The sequence below is a fragment of the Gasterosteus aculeatus genome, chromosome 11, assembly GCF_964276395.1.
Source record: "Gasterosteus aculeatus chromosome 11, fGasAcu3.hap1.1, whole genome shotgun sequence".
Taxonomy (NCBI): domain Eukaryota; kingdom Metazoa; phylum Chordata; class Actinopteri; order Perciformes; family Gasterosteidae; genus Gasterosteus; species Gasterosteus aculeatus.
The window spans coordinates 9,977,792-9,994,770 of record NC_135699.1 but is presented as its reverse complement, the minus strand read 5'-3'; the positions used below and the strand labels follow the sequence as shown (position 1 = coordinate 9,994,770).

Sequence of the window (16,979 nt, the reverse complement as noted above, 5' to 3'; positions counted from 1 at the left end):
ATTCAGATAGTCCAGATATGGTCAGAATGTGTGTATATAACATGACAGCACGGATCCATCCTGCCTTGTGTCAACGGTTCATGCTGCTGTTGTAATGGTGTGGGGGATTTTTTCTTGGAACACTTTCGGCCCCTTTGTACCAATTGAGCATTGTTTAAATTTATTTGATTTTTTTTAAATTTATTTAATTTTTTGTTTATTGAACATGAAAATGAGTTCACTGTACTCCAATGGCCTCCACAGTCGCCAGATCTCAATAGAGCAGTTCTAAAGGCAGAAGTGGTCCAACCTTTTACACCTTGTAAAGTGGCCGGTGAGTGTATATTGACGGTGTCTTATGTGTGTCTTGTTTATTATTTACTTGTATTTTCTATTGTGTTTTACATGCTTATGTATATAATTGATATTCAACATGTTCCTTTGTTGACATTGCTTATGTGTAAGAGCAACTGCACAACATACCAATTACCCGGAGGATCAATAACATCGCTCTGATTGGAATTCAATAGGGTCATTTTCAGTCAATTGTTGTTAAATCGAGTTTTAACAATGTAGTAGTTTTTTTAGCTACGTATTACATAAACTAGCAGATATTCACATTTGATACATCAGGGAATTCTGTGAATTTATGACGCAGAACTGTCCACTATTGAACCTTGCCCGTATCGGTTGGTTTCTGGGGAAATGATGAGAAAAGAAATATGTGTCTTTGAGAAATAGAAATAAGAAAAATAAATAAATGTCGTGTCACAGTAAAGCAAAGTGAAATGACTGTCACGATATGTGGCTTTTTGATGGGCTGATGATGGTTCAATCATTTCTATAAATACAAACCACAGTGATTGTTGCGTAAAAGGGGTTTCTATATTTACTCGTGTAATCAGTGTGTGTCGATGCAGTCACAAATAACGGTCATTAGCCTAATGTACTGTGACGAGGGAGGTTTGCTAATAATATCAATCCATGACAGGAGGAAATTGGAGCGGTAGCATTAACTGTTTTTTCTGACGGAAAGGCTTTTTAATGTTTCTTATCTTCTGACCTTATTATTAAACTAAACTAATCTAGCCATAAATGTAATTTAGATTTTATAATACATCTGGCAAAATGCTGTTGTTTTTCCTATTAACAAATGGTCTTCAGTGTTCTCTGAACGGCACTTGATGAAATGAGATTGTATTGGCAATCAGCCTTTCGTATGGCTGCAGATGGAACACACTCTTCAGATTCGATGAAAGAGTTATGGGCTGTTCTTTCAGAGTGCCCAAGGTTTGTGCAGGAATTGATGGACAAAGACTGCAGTTATTCAAGATGTTCTGGCTTCTGAAAACAAAGTACGGACCAAAATGTACTTTCAAAGGTAAGCGTCCTTCAACTTCCACATGCTAGCTGCAAATCTTCTTTGTCGAACAGAGCTTTATTCGTTGATGCAAATGAATGCGTTCATGTAATTCTCCATTAAGCCAAGTGCTATGTTTTATGTCTTTATACAAAGGAAAATAAAAGCAAATTGCATCACAGGGCCTCATACGGCAGAGAGCAGTTTTGACACCTAGAATGTGTTGTGACCGTTGCAGAAAACCATAAGGTTCGAAAGCACTACTCATAGCAGCCTTATGAATGACTTATATGATGCACAGTTATATCCGGCGTTAAGTTGATGTGGCGTCGGTTGGGAAAAGCTGATGTGTTATAACATGAAAATAGACTGAGGTGGAAATATTAACTGAAAATGAACCAATGATTATTGTTACCATGACAGCTGCATAATAAACAGTTCTCACACTGTGCCCATGGCAACAGGGATGTGCAACTGATATCTGGACACATTAGTTATCAATCAATCCATAACGTAAGGTGCTTAAATGATATAAGAATAAGGTCGGCACAGGTGACAATGTTATATTTGTTATGTTATGTTTTTTGTCTCGGGACAAACCGTTCTAAATAATAACGTAAATCTAATTTGGATCATTTCTAACAAATTGGGGGAAAACAAATCCTTCTATATGTGTCCAAACTATATGGAAAATAGTGTGAGGTGCAGGTCTTGAGAGCTGGGGTTTTTTTTTTGCTTCTGTTTGCTTCCAGAACAGGAGCGTGGTCTCTGGATGAGGCGGTGACGCATGCACTGCGCTACTCCTGCTGCTCTATAAAGAGGGGCCACTCGGCTGCGTTTCGGTGCACGCACATGGAGAAGCAACTGGGTTGGTGAGATTCTTTTTGAAAGCCTCGTCTCGGTGCCTGGAGACGCTCGAAGGGAACATGGAGGTGAACGCGACTGAGAAGATTTACCTTCCCGTTGACGGCATCCTCGAAATGTTCCACTCGCTCACCGGGCGTCACGACTCGGACATCACGCACTCACTTCTTCAGGGCGCTGCCCTCGCGCCGGGACCGCAGCATCTCAAAGTCTCAAACATATCGAAGACGAGCATGGGCATCATCAAAACGGTTAAAGGGCGCTTGAAACAGCAAGAGAAAGGATCGGTTTCCCCGAGCATATCTTCTTGCTCCGGAAATCGGCAGGTCTCCACCGATCGACCCCCGAAGAGGTCCGTGGATCTGCTGGAGCTGGGTCTGACCAAGCGCAGGAACTGTCACAGAATAGTTGTGCTCGGCGCGCCCAAAGTGGGTAAAACCAACATCCTGCTGCGGTTCTTGGGTAAAGACTTCGAAGAGCAGTACGAGCCCACGACCGAGGACTTCCACAGAAAGCTGTTCCACGTAGGAGGGGAGGCATATCAGATGGATCTCCTGGACGCCGCTGGTGAGAGGGACTTCCCCGCGAAACGGAGGCTCTCCATACTGACAGGTGAGCCTTTGAGATTAGATTTTGATTTGTTCTCATCATCAATGAAATGCTACCAAATACTTTTTTTTTTTTTTTACAAGTGAGCACCTGTGCATGTGGGGTGTTTTAGTAATACGATGTAACTAAAGCCATGCTCTCCCTCTCTCTCTCCAGGCGACACCTTCCTGCTGGTGTTCAGTTTGGACGACCGAGAGTCCTTCGACGAAGTCTGCGTGCGGCTCAACGAGATCAAGGACGCCAAGGCCAAGTTGCTGAACTCAAAGCATCCCGCGAGACCGCGAGTCGTGGTCTGCGGAAACAAGGCGGACATCGCCGCACCGAGGGCCGTCCGGCGGTCCGAGGTGACGGAGGCGCTCGGCGAGGACGTCGCGTTCTTCGAGACCTCCGCCAAGGACGGCGCCGGCACGGAGGCGGCGTTCCGGGCCCTCGCCGCCCTCAGCGGGCTGCCGGACGAGACGAGTCCGTCGCGCCACCAGCTCGTCTCCATCCTCAGCTACCAGGCGATGCGCGTCGGCCCGCGGGGCTGGAGGGGAGGAAGCCGGGGCTTCGGCGCGCCCTGCGCCGCCGTGGACCCGCTGGCGCGCCGCCCGAGCTTCACCAGCGACCTGCGGCTGGTGCTGAAGTCAAGCACCAAGCACAACAAACACGAGAGGTGTCAGATTCAATGAATCGTGCACTTTCTCGATAAACCAATTGTAGTAGTATGCTGCAATGTTATATTATGTAAGGAGTTATACTCTGTAGCACCTGGCTGGACCAGTGCTTTCATCTTTTGTGCTTTTGTAAATGTATTTACATATTCCTATAATAAAACATTTCTAATTGTCACAAGTGCCTCATGAGCCATCATTCGGGTGATTTCAGTTTTGCATTCACTTACGTAACCGATCATTTTTTTCAAGTGATGATGCGAAAGATGACCATAAGTGTGTGGGAGGGAGCTCCTCAGTGTGAGGAGATGACTGAGCAGCCTTAAACCGCTACAGAAGAGATCGGTCCCATTTTGAAACCCTCCCACGGCACTGTGGATGGCTTCAGGGGCTGAGGTGATACAATGCCTGAATAATCAGCACCAGTAGCCTACTCACGGGTGAGCATGTTTCGGGAGGGGAAGGGATCGCATGTGAAGGAGGGGGGGTGGGGGGACGTATTGGACTCGAAATCAGCACCATGGAGAGAGCCCACATCAAACTCTTGCCTCTGTCTTACATATCCAACCCACTCTTCTGGCTTCAAAGACGAATCGGATGCGTGGGCTCTCTTTGGTGAGCCCTCAGCTTGTGAAAAGAATTGAAATAAGACAAAACCTCAGTTACGGAGTGATGGACTGACTTGGAGCGATTATGTTCAGCACTTTAAAGCGACACGTCGGCCACTGCTTCTTTTGTAAACCATCTCTCTGATGCACACAAACGCTGTTGTGCTCCTCAAGCAAAGGCGATGATTCACAACCTGATAGTTCAGTTTCCATCCGTTTTTTAAATGTATTTATATGGTGTGAAATAGAAGCAGATTGCAGTCACTGGAGCCGACAGATTATAACAAGGTTGGATGAATCACTGAGCAGAGCTGTGCCCCCGGTTCCCCCCCGACAGCGTCGTGATCACTGCAGAAATCGAGTACCGCTCACAGCAACGTCACGAATGACAACCTAACGAATGCATCGGTGCGTCAGGCTTCTGTTAGAATGAAAAACGGTGTGACGGTTACATGAACGTATAAAAATGCGTCAACCACACAGTTAAGTCAAATGTGAACCGACTAGATCAGTATCTGTTCAGGAATCTGCCCGGCTGTAAGACCACCAGCTCTGAGTTAGAGTGTGAGAGGACAGACGCCATCAATGTTCATCACTTACTTGCTAAAATAAATCAACTTCAAATGTTCCTTTAGGAACACTTGGTAACTCCAGTGATACTTCTGACAGTGCTACGTGGTTTAGTTTGTGTAGTTTATAAGCAGTGAGATTGCCGGAGGAATTTTCTTAAAAGATGAGCAGAACATCGTCTCCATTTCCTCTGTAGTTAGTGACGCATGGGTACACGTAAATTCTCCGAGAACATTTGAACTGAATCATTCTTAAAGTGTTTCAACAATTACTATTAATGTACCGATTATTTTCTCTATTAATCAAATGAAACGTTTCTTCTATAGAAGAAAAGCCCAAGATGAAGTCCTCGAATATTGTTTGTCCTCAACTTACTTTCATAAAGAAAGGAGGAAACGAAAAATAATATTTAAGCAGTTGCCGATTAATTTCACAGTAGGTCACTAATTGATAAATTATTGCAGCTTTTATTGCAATTGCATAAAAGCACCTGGAGACTGAAAAAGAATATATCAACATCTAATGTCCTGAGTCCATACCAAAGAGGCAGATTCAAATACAAAAGCCTGTGGCGCCCGTTGCATTGCTCCATTAACCGGGTCAAATATTCCAATGTCTAGTCCCACTGAAGAGGAAACACCTAATTTCTCAATATGAAACAGATATTATGAAATGTAAACGTATATTATGGAAATATTTGTCTTTTTAACCCGTCTTCTCTGAAGTTATCTGCTGTATTAACACTACTGTCATTCTGTTTGTCCAGCATGCGGATCCCTTGGTAGCCTCTGACCGATTTGTCTTTCCAGTTCCACCAGTAGAGCTGGCAGCATGCTGTCCAGTACAACCAGTCCATCCCAGGAGCAGCGCAGACCTCTGATAATAAGTAAAGGAGAAAAAAAAGATCAGAGATTCAGACACAAGTGCAGAGCTGAAACTATTAGTCGATTAATCATACGTCACCTGTCATCAAGAATGAGCCGTCCATCCTGGAGCAACTCTTGGACTTCGCTGGATGATCCGAAGGCCTCGAGGAGACCCAGTCGGGGGCTGAACATCGCCCAGTGCTATGAAACATCAGAGGGATCAACACAACGGAGCGCTTCCAGTCAGCGCGCGTCACGCAGGTACGAGCCTCACCTTGTGATTGATGCCGCCTGTCATTCTCATTCCCATCACCAACACCTCCTCCAGCCTGCAAGAGAAACACCTTTCATGGTGGATCGTCTCGGGGACAAGACAAGACAACAACAAGGACAGCGCGGCGTGAGTCAGTACGTGCGATGAAAGCGTTTCACAGGGACAGAGTGTCTGGAAGAACGAGCACCAGCGCGGGGACCTCCGACATCGTGATTCTCACACTGTGGACGCGCGATTTGTTATATTTCACACGGAACTGGCAGCTGCCCCTTGGTGGTAAAAAATAAAAAAATAAAAAATACACTCAGCACAAGACACCACGCGTTGGCCTGAACAGCTCACAGTTCACGGCGGCCGAGTTGAATCCGCCTACGCGTCCCATGTCCCCTCTGCTGGACCTCGCGCATCCAGACGTCGGGCTCCAGGGTTTGGGTCCGCGCCTCCCGAACGACCCCTCCCTCCCCCAGAGGGGCGAACCTGCCGTGTGCACCTGCCACGGAGAAAAGGGTTCAGAAACAGCTTTCGGCAGGACGTCCACTCATCGTGGGGCCGGGGCCTTCAACCCGAGACAATGTAGCGCACCTGGGCCGACGCCGATGTACTGTCTTCCCTTCCAGTAGCTCGTGTTGTGATGACTCACCGCCTTCTGCGTGACACAAAGCGATGCGTCATCACGCTGTCGGGATTGTCGACCTCAAGATGTGTTCATGTGACATCTGCCCTGTTGATGGCGACGTCTCGCCAAAAACTGACTAACATTCCCCATTCTTCTATCTAGATTTTATTTTGTTTTAAATGTCTCTAACAGGTTTCGTTGTGCTGCCTGTTTACTCCTCATATTGTAAGCTTTATATGTCTACTCCCTATATATGAAGCACTGCTTTACAGTGTACCGTCCTGTAAGCTTTACTGAAGAACGAATGCCTGCTGGGAAGGTGGGGAACAGAGCGCCGAGGACTCACGTTCCTCGCAAAGTTGGAGACCTCGTACTGCAGAAAGCCGTGCTGCCGGAGAGTCCTCCTCGCACAGCGGTACATCTCTGCGGTCGCGTCTTCAGCGGGCACGGCCACCTCGCCTCTCTGCACCTGTTTGAACAGCTGGGTGCCTCGCTCCACGGTCAGCTGGTACAGAGACACGTGGTCGTCGCACACCCTCAACAGCTCGCGCAACTCGCGCTCCCACGAGGCGACGCTCTGCCCGGGCCGACCGAACATCACATCCAGGGACACCCTGCCGGGGCACAGCCTCCTGGCCTCTTCGACGGTTTGCAAGGCCTGACGGGAGCTGTGGTCTCTGCCCAGAGTTTTCAAATCCTCATCCTGCAAAGACTGAAGGAATTGAAAAGTGTGACGCGTGCAACTACGCAGCTCATAATCCGATCACGTGACATCAGTTCTCTGTATGTATTACAGATTCACCTGAACCCCGATGGAGAAGCGGTTCACCCCTGCGCGGCGGTAATCCGCTAACCTTGACTTTCCCGCAGGAGTGGGGTTGACCTCGAGCGTGACCTCCGCCTCGCCCGAGAGATGCGCCCGGCTCGAAACGGTTTGGAGGACCGCGGCAACGGTCGAGGCGGGAGCCAGGCTCGGAGTCCCACCGCCAAAGAAAACCGAGGTGATGCTGTAGGGAGAGAAATCAAGACCGATGGTTGGACGACGGCACTCTGTGACAGCCGATTCCTCATGTGTGGAGAGAGACACTGTTACCGTACCAGGAGACCTGACTGAGCTGCAACAACGTGTCGGTCTCCCGCTGAAGGCACTCGGTCATCGTGAGGTCATTGTTCTCTCCGGGTATGTACTTGTTAAAGTTGCAGTAGGTGCACCTTCTGAGGCAGTAAGGCCACTGCAGAGGAAGAGAGGAGGGAGGTGACTTTCTTTTATAGGATTTGCAATTGAAGTAACTGTACTGATACATTGGATTTGATTCAGTGCACGCGGCGGGGCTTTGCACATTTCTCTGCATGAGATCAGTTTAATCGACCAATGGTGGCTCACGTGCACGTAGAGAGACGCCTGATTTGGAGAGTCTGTCCGTTCAAACGCGTCCTCAACGTGTCCTCCGCCGCCGGCCCCAGAGAAGCCGCGCAGCCCGGGAGAGACGACACGTCGCCCCGCGCGCAGCGTGCGCGTGAACATTTTGTCCTTTAAATGGACTTTAAATGGCCGACGGTGGTCCTTCACTGGGACACACGGTCCCGCAGAGCCGCCGCCATAAACGTTGCATCAATGTCGCGTAAACTCAAATGTGCTTGGATGTTTTCTTCCTGGTGTCTGTGACGTCACTCCAAACCGGAAACACATGTTTTGCTCTGCGTGTGCTGCGTACTTTGACCACACGGAGGTGCTGTTGAGTCAGGCCTATCGTCTGTATTCAGACTGCAGAGTGGAATCATTCAGAGCACACCCATTTCTGATAAACATACATTACACTGATTATTATGTATGGAATTAAAGGACAGTGAATATACAAAAGAATGGACCTGTTTGTTTTCCATTACTGACCGTGTTGAAATATGAATAATACAGCATTTTGTGATTTTTGTGAACAGAGTGTTCATGCATATCTGAACATGGCATCGCTTTATTGCATGATGCATAAAAACACTGTTATTTATGGTTGCAAAGACTAACAACAAAAACCTAGTCTATATTTAGAATATACATTTATCCTCTCCTCACACAGGATCAAACTAATTTAATGAGCTATTGATTTTCCTGACCCCGGGAAAAAACATGCCTTGTGGTGGACTGAGATGACTGCGTAGGGTCACATTTTAAATTATAATTTTAAGGGAATAACAAAAAATAATGTTATCTCTTAGCTCAACTCTAGAGTCTGTTATTGTCATCTTCATGTACTTACAGTCCGATCAGCACCTTTGGATGAAAATGATGGTTAATCCCTTATATAACTAGCTATATGTAATGCAGAAATCCCATCCTCCAAATTCAGGTTTACCAAATAAGTAACTGCAACATTATTACAGTAAACACTGTAGTTTATCAAGTACCTAATCCAAAAAGTTGATTAATTAAAAAATTGTCAATAATTGTGAATGCCCTCGCTGCCAGTATCCAACCCTGAGGTAATTTTCCACTTAACAGTAAATCTGTTACCAATGACCTAATCAACAGACAGAGATAGAGAGAGAGGGATTGATGTGTTGTGCAACCCTTAGCTCAGTCCAGAGAGCTGCAATAATCCAAATCAGAGTGAATCTGTGCTGTATATCTGCCTAATGGATAAGAGGAAGAAAGGTAAGAACCCTGATTTAACACATCCAGAAGGTGGGGTCATTCCAATTTGCATGCCATTCATCAGCTGTCATCAACTGAGAGGCCAAGCGTTTTTAGCTCTATCGCTTTGTTGGTCCACAAACCCTTCGGTCCAGACTGAAACATCGCAAAAAAATAAATAAATAAAAAGATTCCTATGAAATTTGTGTAACTCAGACCATGACTACTGATGACTTTGATGATCCTATATCTTTTGTTCTAGCTTCTGTGTAAAGTTGATATTTGTGTTTTTGAGGGAAATGTTTGCCAGGCAATTTTGTTGAGCATTCATGGCCCCCTCACGATGAACTTTAATTACTCAATCCTTACTTCATTAGGCAAAAATGATCGTTTTCCTGTCTGTCGTGCCGACATGTCGACTGGGCGAGGTTATCATGCTAAACTCACATTGACATTGTGAGCATATTGCCATGCCAACAGTAAGGATTTAGCTCATAGCACAGCCCCAAGATACAATGGCAAGAGAATGAAACACAAAAATGATGAGCAAATGCATAACATTTCTTACATGTATCTGGTGTTGTTGTTCTCAAATTGAACTTCACTTTCTCACAGGTTCTCCTACAGAATTAAGGCTTCTGGTGGTCGGCAGCACTGGTGCTTCTCAGTTCCTACTAACAAATTACATACTTGGGAGGAAAGAGTTTGCTAAGAATGTCACCAGCATTTCTGGCAGCAGGAAGAATACCGGAGAGCTCGCCGGAAGACGGGTGGCTGTGGTCAATGGACCAAACATCTACGAAAAGGATATATCTCAAGTCAAGAGGAAAATGGAGTTGAGGAGGTCAAAGTGCTTGTGTATACCTGGTCCGCACGCCTTTCTTGTCACCTTTGATATGGAGAAAATCTCCCTGAATGAAATGAGAACCACCAAACTAATGAAGAAACGCTTTGGAAGACACTGCCTGAGGTACTGCATGGTGCTCCTGGCCTACGAGGGAAACCTTGAGGGGGCCGCCCTGGAAGAACGGGTGCAGAAGTCTGACTGGCCCCTGAGAGAACTGATTGAGCAGTACGGCGGACGCTTCCATGTTTTCAGCAAGAACTGGAGAGATCAAAGCCGGAACAGAGAGCTGCTGCAGAAGATAGAGAGGATGGTGGCCTCCTTAGGAGGGGTCTGCTTCTCCAGCAGAACCTTCCAGAAGGCAGAGGTCAGTGTGAAAAAGGAGGTGAAGAGGCTCCAGAAGCAAAGGACGGGCGAGATAGAGAAGGTGTGGACCGAGATGGAGAAAAAATACATAGCGGAGGATTTGTATCAACAGAAGGACGCGTACACCGCCAACGTCGGCACCGAGATCCGAGCCAAGGCAGAGATGGACAACGGGTGGCTCAGGACCTCCCTGGCAAGAGGGGTGGGCACGGGCTTTGTTGTGGGCGCTGTCATGGGGGCACTGTTCGGCTCCATTGAGGGGCCGGGGGGGATGGTTCTTTACGGGATCATAGGCGGGGCAGTAGGTGGATCAGCAGGAGGAACAGCCCAGGTGGCCATAGAGCATATGGAGGACCGAGTGGCCCCTCCTGCCAGACTCAACTTTAACTCAATCTTCATCAATCGCTTCTTTGCCGCTCCTCGTCCATGACAGTGTGGTACCGACTATGTTTTTTTCCCCGTAATAAACGGAAAAGAAAAAAGTAATATCAAGGGTTGTTTGTAATCTAACTGTAATTTAAAAAGCTTTCACGCTGATTTAATCCCAGACTATGTGGAAATTGATGCCTCCCTTTAGGTCGAGAGTGAAACTTGACCATCAATTTGCCACTAAGGTCGCCACTAAATCTCATCACCATTTGGATGCATACATGTGTAAGTTGAATAAATGAAGTTGTGGTTTGCGACACGTCATGTGAGAGTTTGTTCTTTGTCAACCGCACTTCCTGGTGTCTCGCTGTGAGTTATTTGACGAGTAGCTCAGATAACATTAAGGGTGGAGTCTGAGAGTCGGGTTGTCTAAAGCACTGCCCACGATACACAAACGCACACACACACACACACACACCTTAGCGCACCTGTTCAGTGTAAATCATTCACAGCGTCTACGTACTTGAAACTGTGAGTAGAAAGCATAGAATGACCGCGGAGTTATTTGGACGAGACTAACCTGGAGAGGTAAGACCACGCTTTGCTCATTAATATTTTGAGCTTAGTTTTACTTTTGTAAAACTAATTCTTCTGTCAATCAATTCAGACCTTGAATCGTTTATGAACTGCTCATTCCAAGGTTTTTTTTTTAAATTAAAGACCGGACAAAAAGAAACGTTTCAATAGTTCTTGCTTTGTCTTGATTTGTGGTGTAGCTCCCTGGTGAAATCCCTCGTGCATCCGGTTCTTCCACATACCTTACATCAAATATTTTAACTGCGCCCGTTCTCTGTGAGTATGTCACCTCGATCACAAGGAAATACCTTTGAACTGAAACGTCTGAGACGACGACGATAAGAATAGAAAAGAATCAGACCGCCAGGGGCTTTTAGCACTGGAACGTATGTTACTTCAGTAGATTTTTAGGCCCGAACTCTGTGCTTCACTTACCATTACGTAAGATGAGAGGAGTGCCATTCCACTCACGACCATGACCTGCCTTTGTATCTGTGAAACGGAAGATTTACAGTGTGAAGCTTTGCGATAGCTTTGGGACAATATGTTCTCAAATCCTGTGGCAGAAAGTACATTACTATACTTAACAGAAATGAATGGGAATTGTTCTAAAAAAAAAAAACATTCCAAAGTGAAGGATTAGTCAGAGGTTTCCAAGGTTTTGGGGCTTTTAACCTAAAAACTATGCAGACATCTTCTGTATAGAAGTACTTTAAAATAGCTCAATTTCCAAAAGAAAATGCTACTTATACACTGATGTATTATCAATTATTATATAATGAGGACTATTTGGTGTCGTAGTAATCCAAACAAGATTTAGGTAACGGTCAAATGTATACATATAACTACTACACAAAGTACTGCTGACAGTGCTTTGTAATTTTACTTTATATAACATACGTACAAACATACGGTAGTCATTTTATGTGCTGTTCCTTACATGAAATGATCTCATTCCATTCCATATAATAAATGTGTACAAATAATCAATTTCCATTAAGAACCTGTAATATTCATGCTCTTTTTTTACAACACTATAACATTTCTTAGGAAATGTGAATCCACTTTAGTTGTTTAAGTGACTCCCATTATTTACACAACATTCACTCAAGTGCAAACTCATTCATCAAATGGAAAAAGTCAAAAAGTTTAAAAAGCTCCCTTGTACTGTGCTGAAAATTGTCACTTTCACAGTATGGCCTCCACGATTAGCCTCCTCCCCGAGAAGCACTTCCTGTGCTCCCTTTGTCGAGGCATCTTTACCAGCCCGGTGACCATACCATGTGGACACAGCTTCTGCTTGTCCTGTCTCAGTCTCCACTGGTCACGACACCAGTCCAAATACTGCCCCCGCTGCCGGAGACTGTTCAGCGAGAGGCCCGACCTCAGTGTCAACCGCGTTCTGGCCGAAGTCTCAGATAACTACAGGAAAACTCGACCCCAGAATCCACCCGAGGAGGAACTGGTACTTCACTTGCGTTTGTCAATGAATCAATCGTAATGCTGCGGTAATGAACGCATCTAGTTTATATGTTTATTTCGCTGTTACAGGTTATAGATGTTGAGCAAATGATTCAGGAGAGGCAGCAGAAGGTAGTGCGGATAAAATCTGCTCTGGAGCTACAACAGGTGCGTTGCGTCATTACATTTTCTGTTTAACAATAATATGCTTGGTTGAATGTTGATGCATGATGACGTTCCATCAGAACTCCTACCTCAGAGAGGTCCGAGAGAGCCAGAAAGTCTTCTCTACCCTGGTGCAAGCTATGGAGAAGAATCACAAAGCTGTGGTTGACGCAATTGAGGAGAGAAAGCGAGAGGAGGAGAAGAGAGTGGAAAGGTTGGTGAAGGAGATCGAAAAGGAGATCCAGGAACTGAGGAAGGAGAGCACCGAACCCGACCCCCATATTCCTGTAAAAAGTGATCCAGATGATGAGACAAACCAAGTTCCCGTGGTAATAACCCTCACCTCTTTTAGATGATGCAATGGTATTGGAGGGTGATTTCAATCTGTGAAGAACTTTGTTCATGTCACGCAGAACATTGTTCCCACCACATGCCCCTCTGACATGAAGGATTGGTCCAAGGTTGCCATAGAAACTGACCCTTGTATTGGGGTCACCAGACGAGCACTAGAGGACATAATGGAGAAGATAAAGGTAGAAGTCAACAGACTCTCCAAATCTGGTGCGTAATCCAGCGTTCATCTTGTGTATTGAATCATTGAGTGAGCATTCTTCAATAAATCTGTTTATTCTTTGACAGAACTCAAGAGAATAGAGAAATTCGCCGGTAAGTCTTAAAAACAAGGGACTGTGCACACATTAAAAAAAAGGATGATTTCACCCATTCTTGTCGTTTTCTCCTCCCTCTTTCTTAGTTGATGTCAATCTGAGCGCCAAGACAGCCCATCCCTTCCTCTCCGTCTCAGAGGACAAAAAACAGGTGAGACATACGGACAAGCTCCACGAGGTGCCAGATCACCCCAAGCGGTTCAACCGCGTCGCAAACGTGCTGGCCAAGGAGAGCTTCGACGGCGGCAGGTGCTACTGGGAGGTGGAGGTCGGGGAGAAGATCGAGTGGAATCTGGGTGTTGCCAGACAGTCCATAAACCGAAAGGGGAAGTTCTCTGTCTGCCCTGCAAACGGTTTCTGGACTTTAAGCCTGAAGGCTGGAGGCCAGTTCGTTGCCAACACCTCCCCTGTCACGCCGCTGGCTGTGGAGCAGAGGCCCAGGAAGGTGGGCGTGTTTCTGGACTACGTCGAGGGCCGCGTGTCCTTCTACTGCGCGGAATCTGGAGTACACATTCACACCTTCGCAGATACCTTCACTGACCGGCTTCATCCATTTTTCAGTCCAGGTCGCCTACATGGCGGCAAAAACTATGTTCCCCTAATCATCTCTTCTACTTTCTGCAGCATCTAAGCATTCATGTTGTTATTTTGATATTTATAAGCATCAGGTATGAATAAAGTTGTTGTCGATATCTTTTCAGTATCACTAATGTGTGTCAGATGTATCTATTTAATTGCAAATCCGTGTGAAAAGCTGCCAGAACAGCAAACAAGAGGTCGGATGAGGACTGACTCCCCTACACTTGAAGAACTTCGATGAAAGGCATAAACAGATTGAAAGGGAAGACCCTCATAAACGAACGAGTGAGTCAAAAAGAAGAGAACATGGGTCTCAGGGTTGGATGGACGTGAGGGGCTGCGGGGTTTAGGACAGAGGCCGACGAGGAGCAGGGAAGGAGGGCAAAGCGAAAACAGCGAGGCATTGTGCTCGTACGCCAGGCACTGGGAGACACACTCAAACACATTCACTCATTCACACACTGACACGGTCGTCCACACAAGCGCTTGCTTCTGCCCACCGCCACACAGACTCGCGCTGGCATCTCGGAAGGGCAGCCCCGTCTCCAGTCCAGTGTGCTGGGTGTCGCATGCCGATCGACCCGACTCTTCTTCAGTTCACCTGACCTCTGACACGCAGCCTCAGCTTTTCTCCAGCCCTGCCGGCGCACTGAAGTGGATCCTCGGGGCCGTCGGTCGTCCAGTCGCAACTGATCCAACGCCAGCAAAGGAGCAGCAACGCTGGACCGCGGAGCCAAGAGCAGCAGAGTCCAGTAAACCGCCTTTCAGGTAACTGTCTGAAAGTTTCAACCAAGTGTCAAAATGAAATGTGAGGAGTTTGATGAAATATAAAGACTGCTTGTAGCTGTTGTATTATGTGTTCAGCTGTGTCACAGTTTGATACAGTAACACGTACTTTAGATGCAGGTGGGATCAGTCGTGCTTCGTATGCAAGAAATCCCTGAAAAGTATTCTAATCAAAGATTGTATCAAAGGTAAAACACAGGTTATTAAAATGGGGTTGTTGTGGACCTTTGAGGGAATTCCTACATTTGTGCAAAATAGGTATGGTTTCAAGGATCAATTTGAACCATCGTTATCTGACCACTTACAGAACAGATGGTTGCATTTTATTCATATCAAATGGTTTTAAAAAAACATCCCTATTGGGATCTTTTGGATACATCTTTATCTATGAAGGAGCCAAAGGGACGGCTTATCTTTTGGACGCTTTCCTATCCACCCGTGTCCTGAAGCCAGTGTGATGCGCAGGGAAGGGTTTGATTCACAGAATTGGTGAAATGTGCCGACTGAAGTCGAGATAAACAGATGACATAGGTCCCCCTTGGCCCACTCTACAAGCCTTCATGAAAGATGCTTGTGTTCTGTCTCCTCATGTTTTTCTGAGATTATCCACTCACCACGCAAGGCGTAGCTCGACACCCACAGCTGTGTCAAAGACGACTATTCTCTGTGCTTCTCACTGGAATCCACTAAACATGGGGCTCCCAGCCTGTTTCCAAATATTCATGATAAATAATAATATTTGATGCTAGTCTTTTCGTATTGTACTAATGTACTGCTCGCGGTTTAAGTGAAAAGACGTTAGAAGCATTTTTCTGTGAGTTTGGTCGCACTACTCGTCTCATGGATTAGCAAAACTGATTCCAATTATTTTTGTTATTTACTGAATTTCAGGATACCTTTCCTCGTCTGACCCAAGCTGAAAGTAAACACCATCATCACCTGAGGACTGAGGAACCTGCAGTACTCTAGACTTTCACATCTCTTTGCGGGACACTAAGAAAGACAAATCCATCTGATTGAAACAACTCAACTTTCGTCATGGCGACCACGGGCATGCAGCTGCTGGGCCTAATCATGTCCCTTGTGGGGTGGGTGGGCGGAGCGGTAGTCTGTGCCATGCCCCTGTGGCGGGTCACTGCCTTCATCGGTAACAACATAGTGACGGCTCAGATCATTTGGGAAGGCCTTTGGATGAATTGCATTGTGCAGAGCACGGGTCAAATCCAGTGTAAGGTGTACGACAGCTTGCTGGCTCTGCCCAGTGACATGCAGGCGGCCCGAGGCCTCACCGTGTTCTCCATCCTGATGTGTGGCCTGGCCCTAGCTCTGGGGGTCCTGGGAGTCAAGTGCACTAAGTGCATCGGTGTAAACAGCGTCAAGGCCCGCGTTGCTCGCATTTCCGGCGGCCTTTTTGCCATCGCGGGCTTCCTGTACCTCGTACCCGTCTGCTGGACTGCCCACTCCATCATCAGGGATTTCTACGATCCACATGTGGCGGCTCCACACAAGCGCGAGCTCGGCCCTGCCCTTTACATTGGCTGGGGTGCATCCGCCTTGCTCCTCATTGGTGGATCTCTGCTCTATGCGGGGTCAAGTCCCCCGGGCATGCCGGGCTCTCCCACCTTCAGCAGTGGAGAAAGTAGTCCTCGCAGGGCACCCGCCTCACAAGTCAAAGGTTATGTTTAAGTTTCCAAAATGTCCAAATGCCTTCCAGTCCCACAAACGTATCCCAGATGAAGACAGACCCGATTCCTCTCCTCTCCATCTTGCTCCCTGTAATTATTTTATATTTAATGTTATTCCAGTTCATTTTTTTCTCTGAGAGGCTGTTTAGCAAAAAATGAACTTATTTTATTATTTCATACCTGATATTCTTCAATAACCTTGTTATCCGTCTGTCGGTGTTAAACACAATAAAGGTTTTGGTTCTCAAAATTCTCTACTGAGGAAAATGGTGTGTGTTCACATTTTTTAAACTTCACAACTATGTGTGATTAAAAGAAGTATTGTAGTAGTTTTAATAAAAAAAGATATCTTTGTTTTGCTCCTTTATGGAAAACGCTACTATGTGGTTACGGAGTGGGGTAGAACAATAGAACAATGGGTCTGTGTGTACAGATGCTAGTGGTGCCATATTGTT

General features: G+C 46.2%; 5 protein-coding genes across 8 annotated transcripts; 4 read left to right on the top strand and 1 right to left on the bottom strand.

The window, feature by feature from the left end:
- The first annotated feature begins 1,259 nt into the window (after positions 1-1,259).
- Positions 1,260-3,643, top strand: rasd2a (RASD family member 2a). The gene is made up of 3 exons (XM_078083682.1): positions 1,260-1,360; positions 2,092-2,815; positions 2,969-3,643. The coding sequence occupies exons 2-3, from the start codon at positions 2,266-2,268 to the stop codon at positions 3,481-3,483; spliced, it is 1,065 nt and encodes a 354-aa protein (XP_077939808.1). The 5' UTR covers positions 1,260-1,360; positions 2,092-2,265; the 3' UTR covers positions 3,484-3,643.
- On the bottom strand, positions 1,399-8,102 carry rsad1 (radical S-adenosyl methionine domain containing 1). Of its 3 annotated transcripts, XM_040191264.2 has the most exons (10): positions 7,784-8,087; positions 7,498-7,631; positions 7,202-7,406; positions 6,746-7,111; positions 6,366-6,429; positions 6,126-6,273; positions 5,784-5,838; positions 5,607-5,710; positions 5,437-5,519; positions 1,399-3,432 (listed from the first exon to the last, which is right to left on the bottom strand). In XM_040191264.2, exons 1-10 carry the CDS (start codon positions 7,922-7,924, stop codon positions 3,410-3,412), a joined length of 1,323 nt encoding a protein of 440 aa, XP_040047198.2. In that variant the 5' UTR covers positions 7,925-8,087; the 3' UTR covers positions 1,399-3,409. The 3 variants fall into 3 exon arrangements, 2 of the variants coding, with proteins under 2 accessions (XP_040047198.2, XP_040047197.2); XR_013451308.1 differs by lacking the exon at positions 1,399-3,432 and having other exon boundaries at positions 5,091-5,519; positions 6,086-6,273; positions 7,784-8,081; XM_040191263.2 differs by lacking the exon at positions 1,399-3,432 and having other exon boundaries at positions 5,091-5,519; positions 7,784-8,102.
- An 819-nt stretch (positions 8,103-8,921) lies between these two features.
- On the top strand, positions 8,922-10,990 carry LOC120827771 (GTPase IMAP family member 9). The gene is made up of 2 exons (XM_078083683.1): positions 8,922-9,046; positions 9,641-10,990. Exons 1-2 carry the CDS (start codon positions 9,028-9,030, stop codon positions 10,663-10,665), a joined length of 1,044 nt encoding a protein of 347 aa, XP_077939809.1. The 5' UTR covers positions 8,922-9,027; the 3' UTR covers positions 10,666-10,990.
- On the top strand, positions 10,975-16,791 carry btr02 (bloodthirsty-related gene family, member 2). 2 transcript variants are annotated; one of them, XM_040191266.2, is made up of 9 exons: positions 11,054-11,192; positions 11,381-11,456; positions 12,375-12,645; positions 12,732-12,809; positions 12,887-13,135; positions 13,220-13,367; positions 13,446-13,472; positions 13,561-14,821; positions 15,731-16,791. In XM_040191266.2, exons 3-8 carry the CDS (start codon positions 12,376-12,378, stop codon positions 14,103-14,105), a joined length of 1,317 nt encoding a protein of 438 aa, XP_040047200.2. In that variant the 5' UTR covers positions 11,054-11,192; positions 11,381-11,456; position 12,375; the 3' UTR covers positions 14,106-14,821; positions 15,731-16,791. The 2 variants fall into 2 exon arrangements, with proteins under 2 accessions (XP_040047199.2, XP_040047200.2); XM_040191265.2 differs by lacking the exon at positions 11,381-11,456 and having other exon boundaries at positions 10,975-11,192.
- On the top strand, positions 15,878-16,791 carry cldnk (claudin k). Its single transcript, XM_078083684.1, has one exon. The coding sequence runs from the start codon at positions 15,878-15,880 to the stop codon at positions 16,523-16,525; it is 648 nt and encodes a 215-aa protein (XP_077939810.1). The 3' UTR covers positions 16,526-16,791.
- Positions 16,792-16,979: the final 188 nt, after the last annotated feature.

What these genes read in the sequence shown, in the direction of transcription:
- rsad1 (XM_040191263.2), bottom strand. Translation starts at nt 7,924, where the DNA reads ATGTTCACGCGCACGCTGCGCGCGGGGCGACGTGTCGTCTCTCCCGGG. An exon ending in GCTTCTCCATCGGGGTTCAG is followed by an intron (nt 7,112 to 7,201) that starts GTGAATCTGTAA and finishes CAATTCCTTCAG; the next exon opens with TCTTTGCAGGATGAGGATTT. An exon ending in CGGCTCATTCTTGATGACAG is followed by an intron (nt 5,520 to 5,606) that starts GTGACGTATGAT and finishes ACTTATTATCAG; the next exon opens with AGGTCTGCGCTGCTCCTGGG.
- cldnk (XM_078083684.1), top strand. Translation starts at nt 15,878, where the DNA reads ATGGCGACCACGGGCATGCAGCTGCTGGGCCTAATCATGTCCCTTGTG.
- btr02 (XM_040191265.2), top strand. Translation starts at nt 12,376, where the DNA reads ATGGCCTCCACGATTAGCCTCCTCCCCGAGAAGCACTTCCTGTGCTCC. An exon ending in ATCCACCCGAGGAGGAACTG is followed by an intron (nt 12,646 to 12,731) that starts GTACTTCACTTG and finishes TCGCTGTTACAG; the next exon opens with GTTATAGATGTTGAGCAAAT. An exon ending in GAGAATAGAGAAATTCGCCG is followed by an intron (nt 13,473 to 13,560) that starts GTAAGTCTTAAA and finishes CCTCTTTCTTAG; the next exon opens with TTGATGTCAATCTGAGCGCC.
- rasd2a (XM_078083682.1), top strand. Translation starts at nt 2,266, where the DNA reads ATGGAGGTGAACGCGACTGAGAAGATTTACCTTCCCGTTGACGGCATC. An exon ending in GAGGCTCTCCATACTGACAG is followed by an intron (nt 2,816 to 2,968) that starts GTGAGCCTTTGA and finishes CTCTCTCTCCAG; the next exon opens with GCGACACCTTCCTGCTGGTG.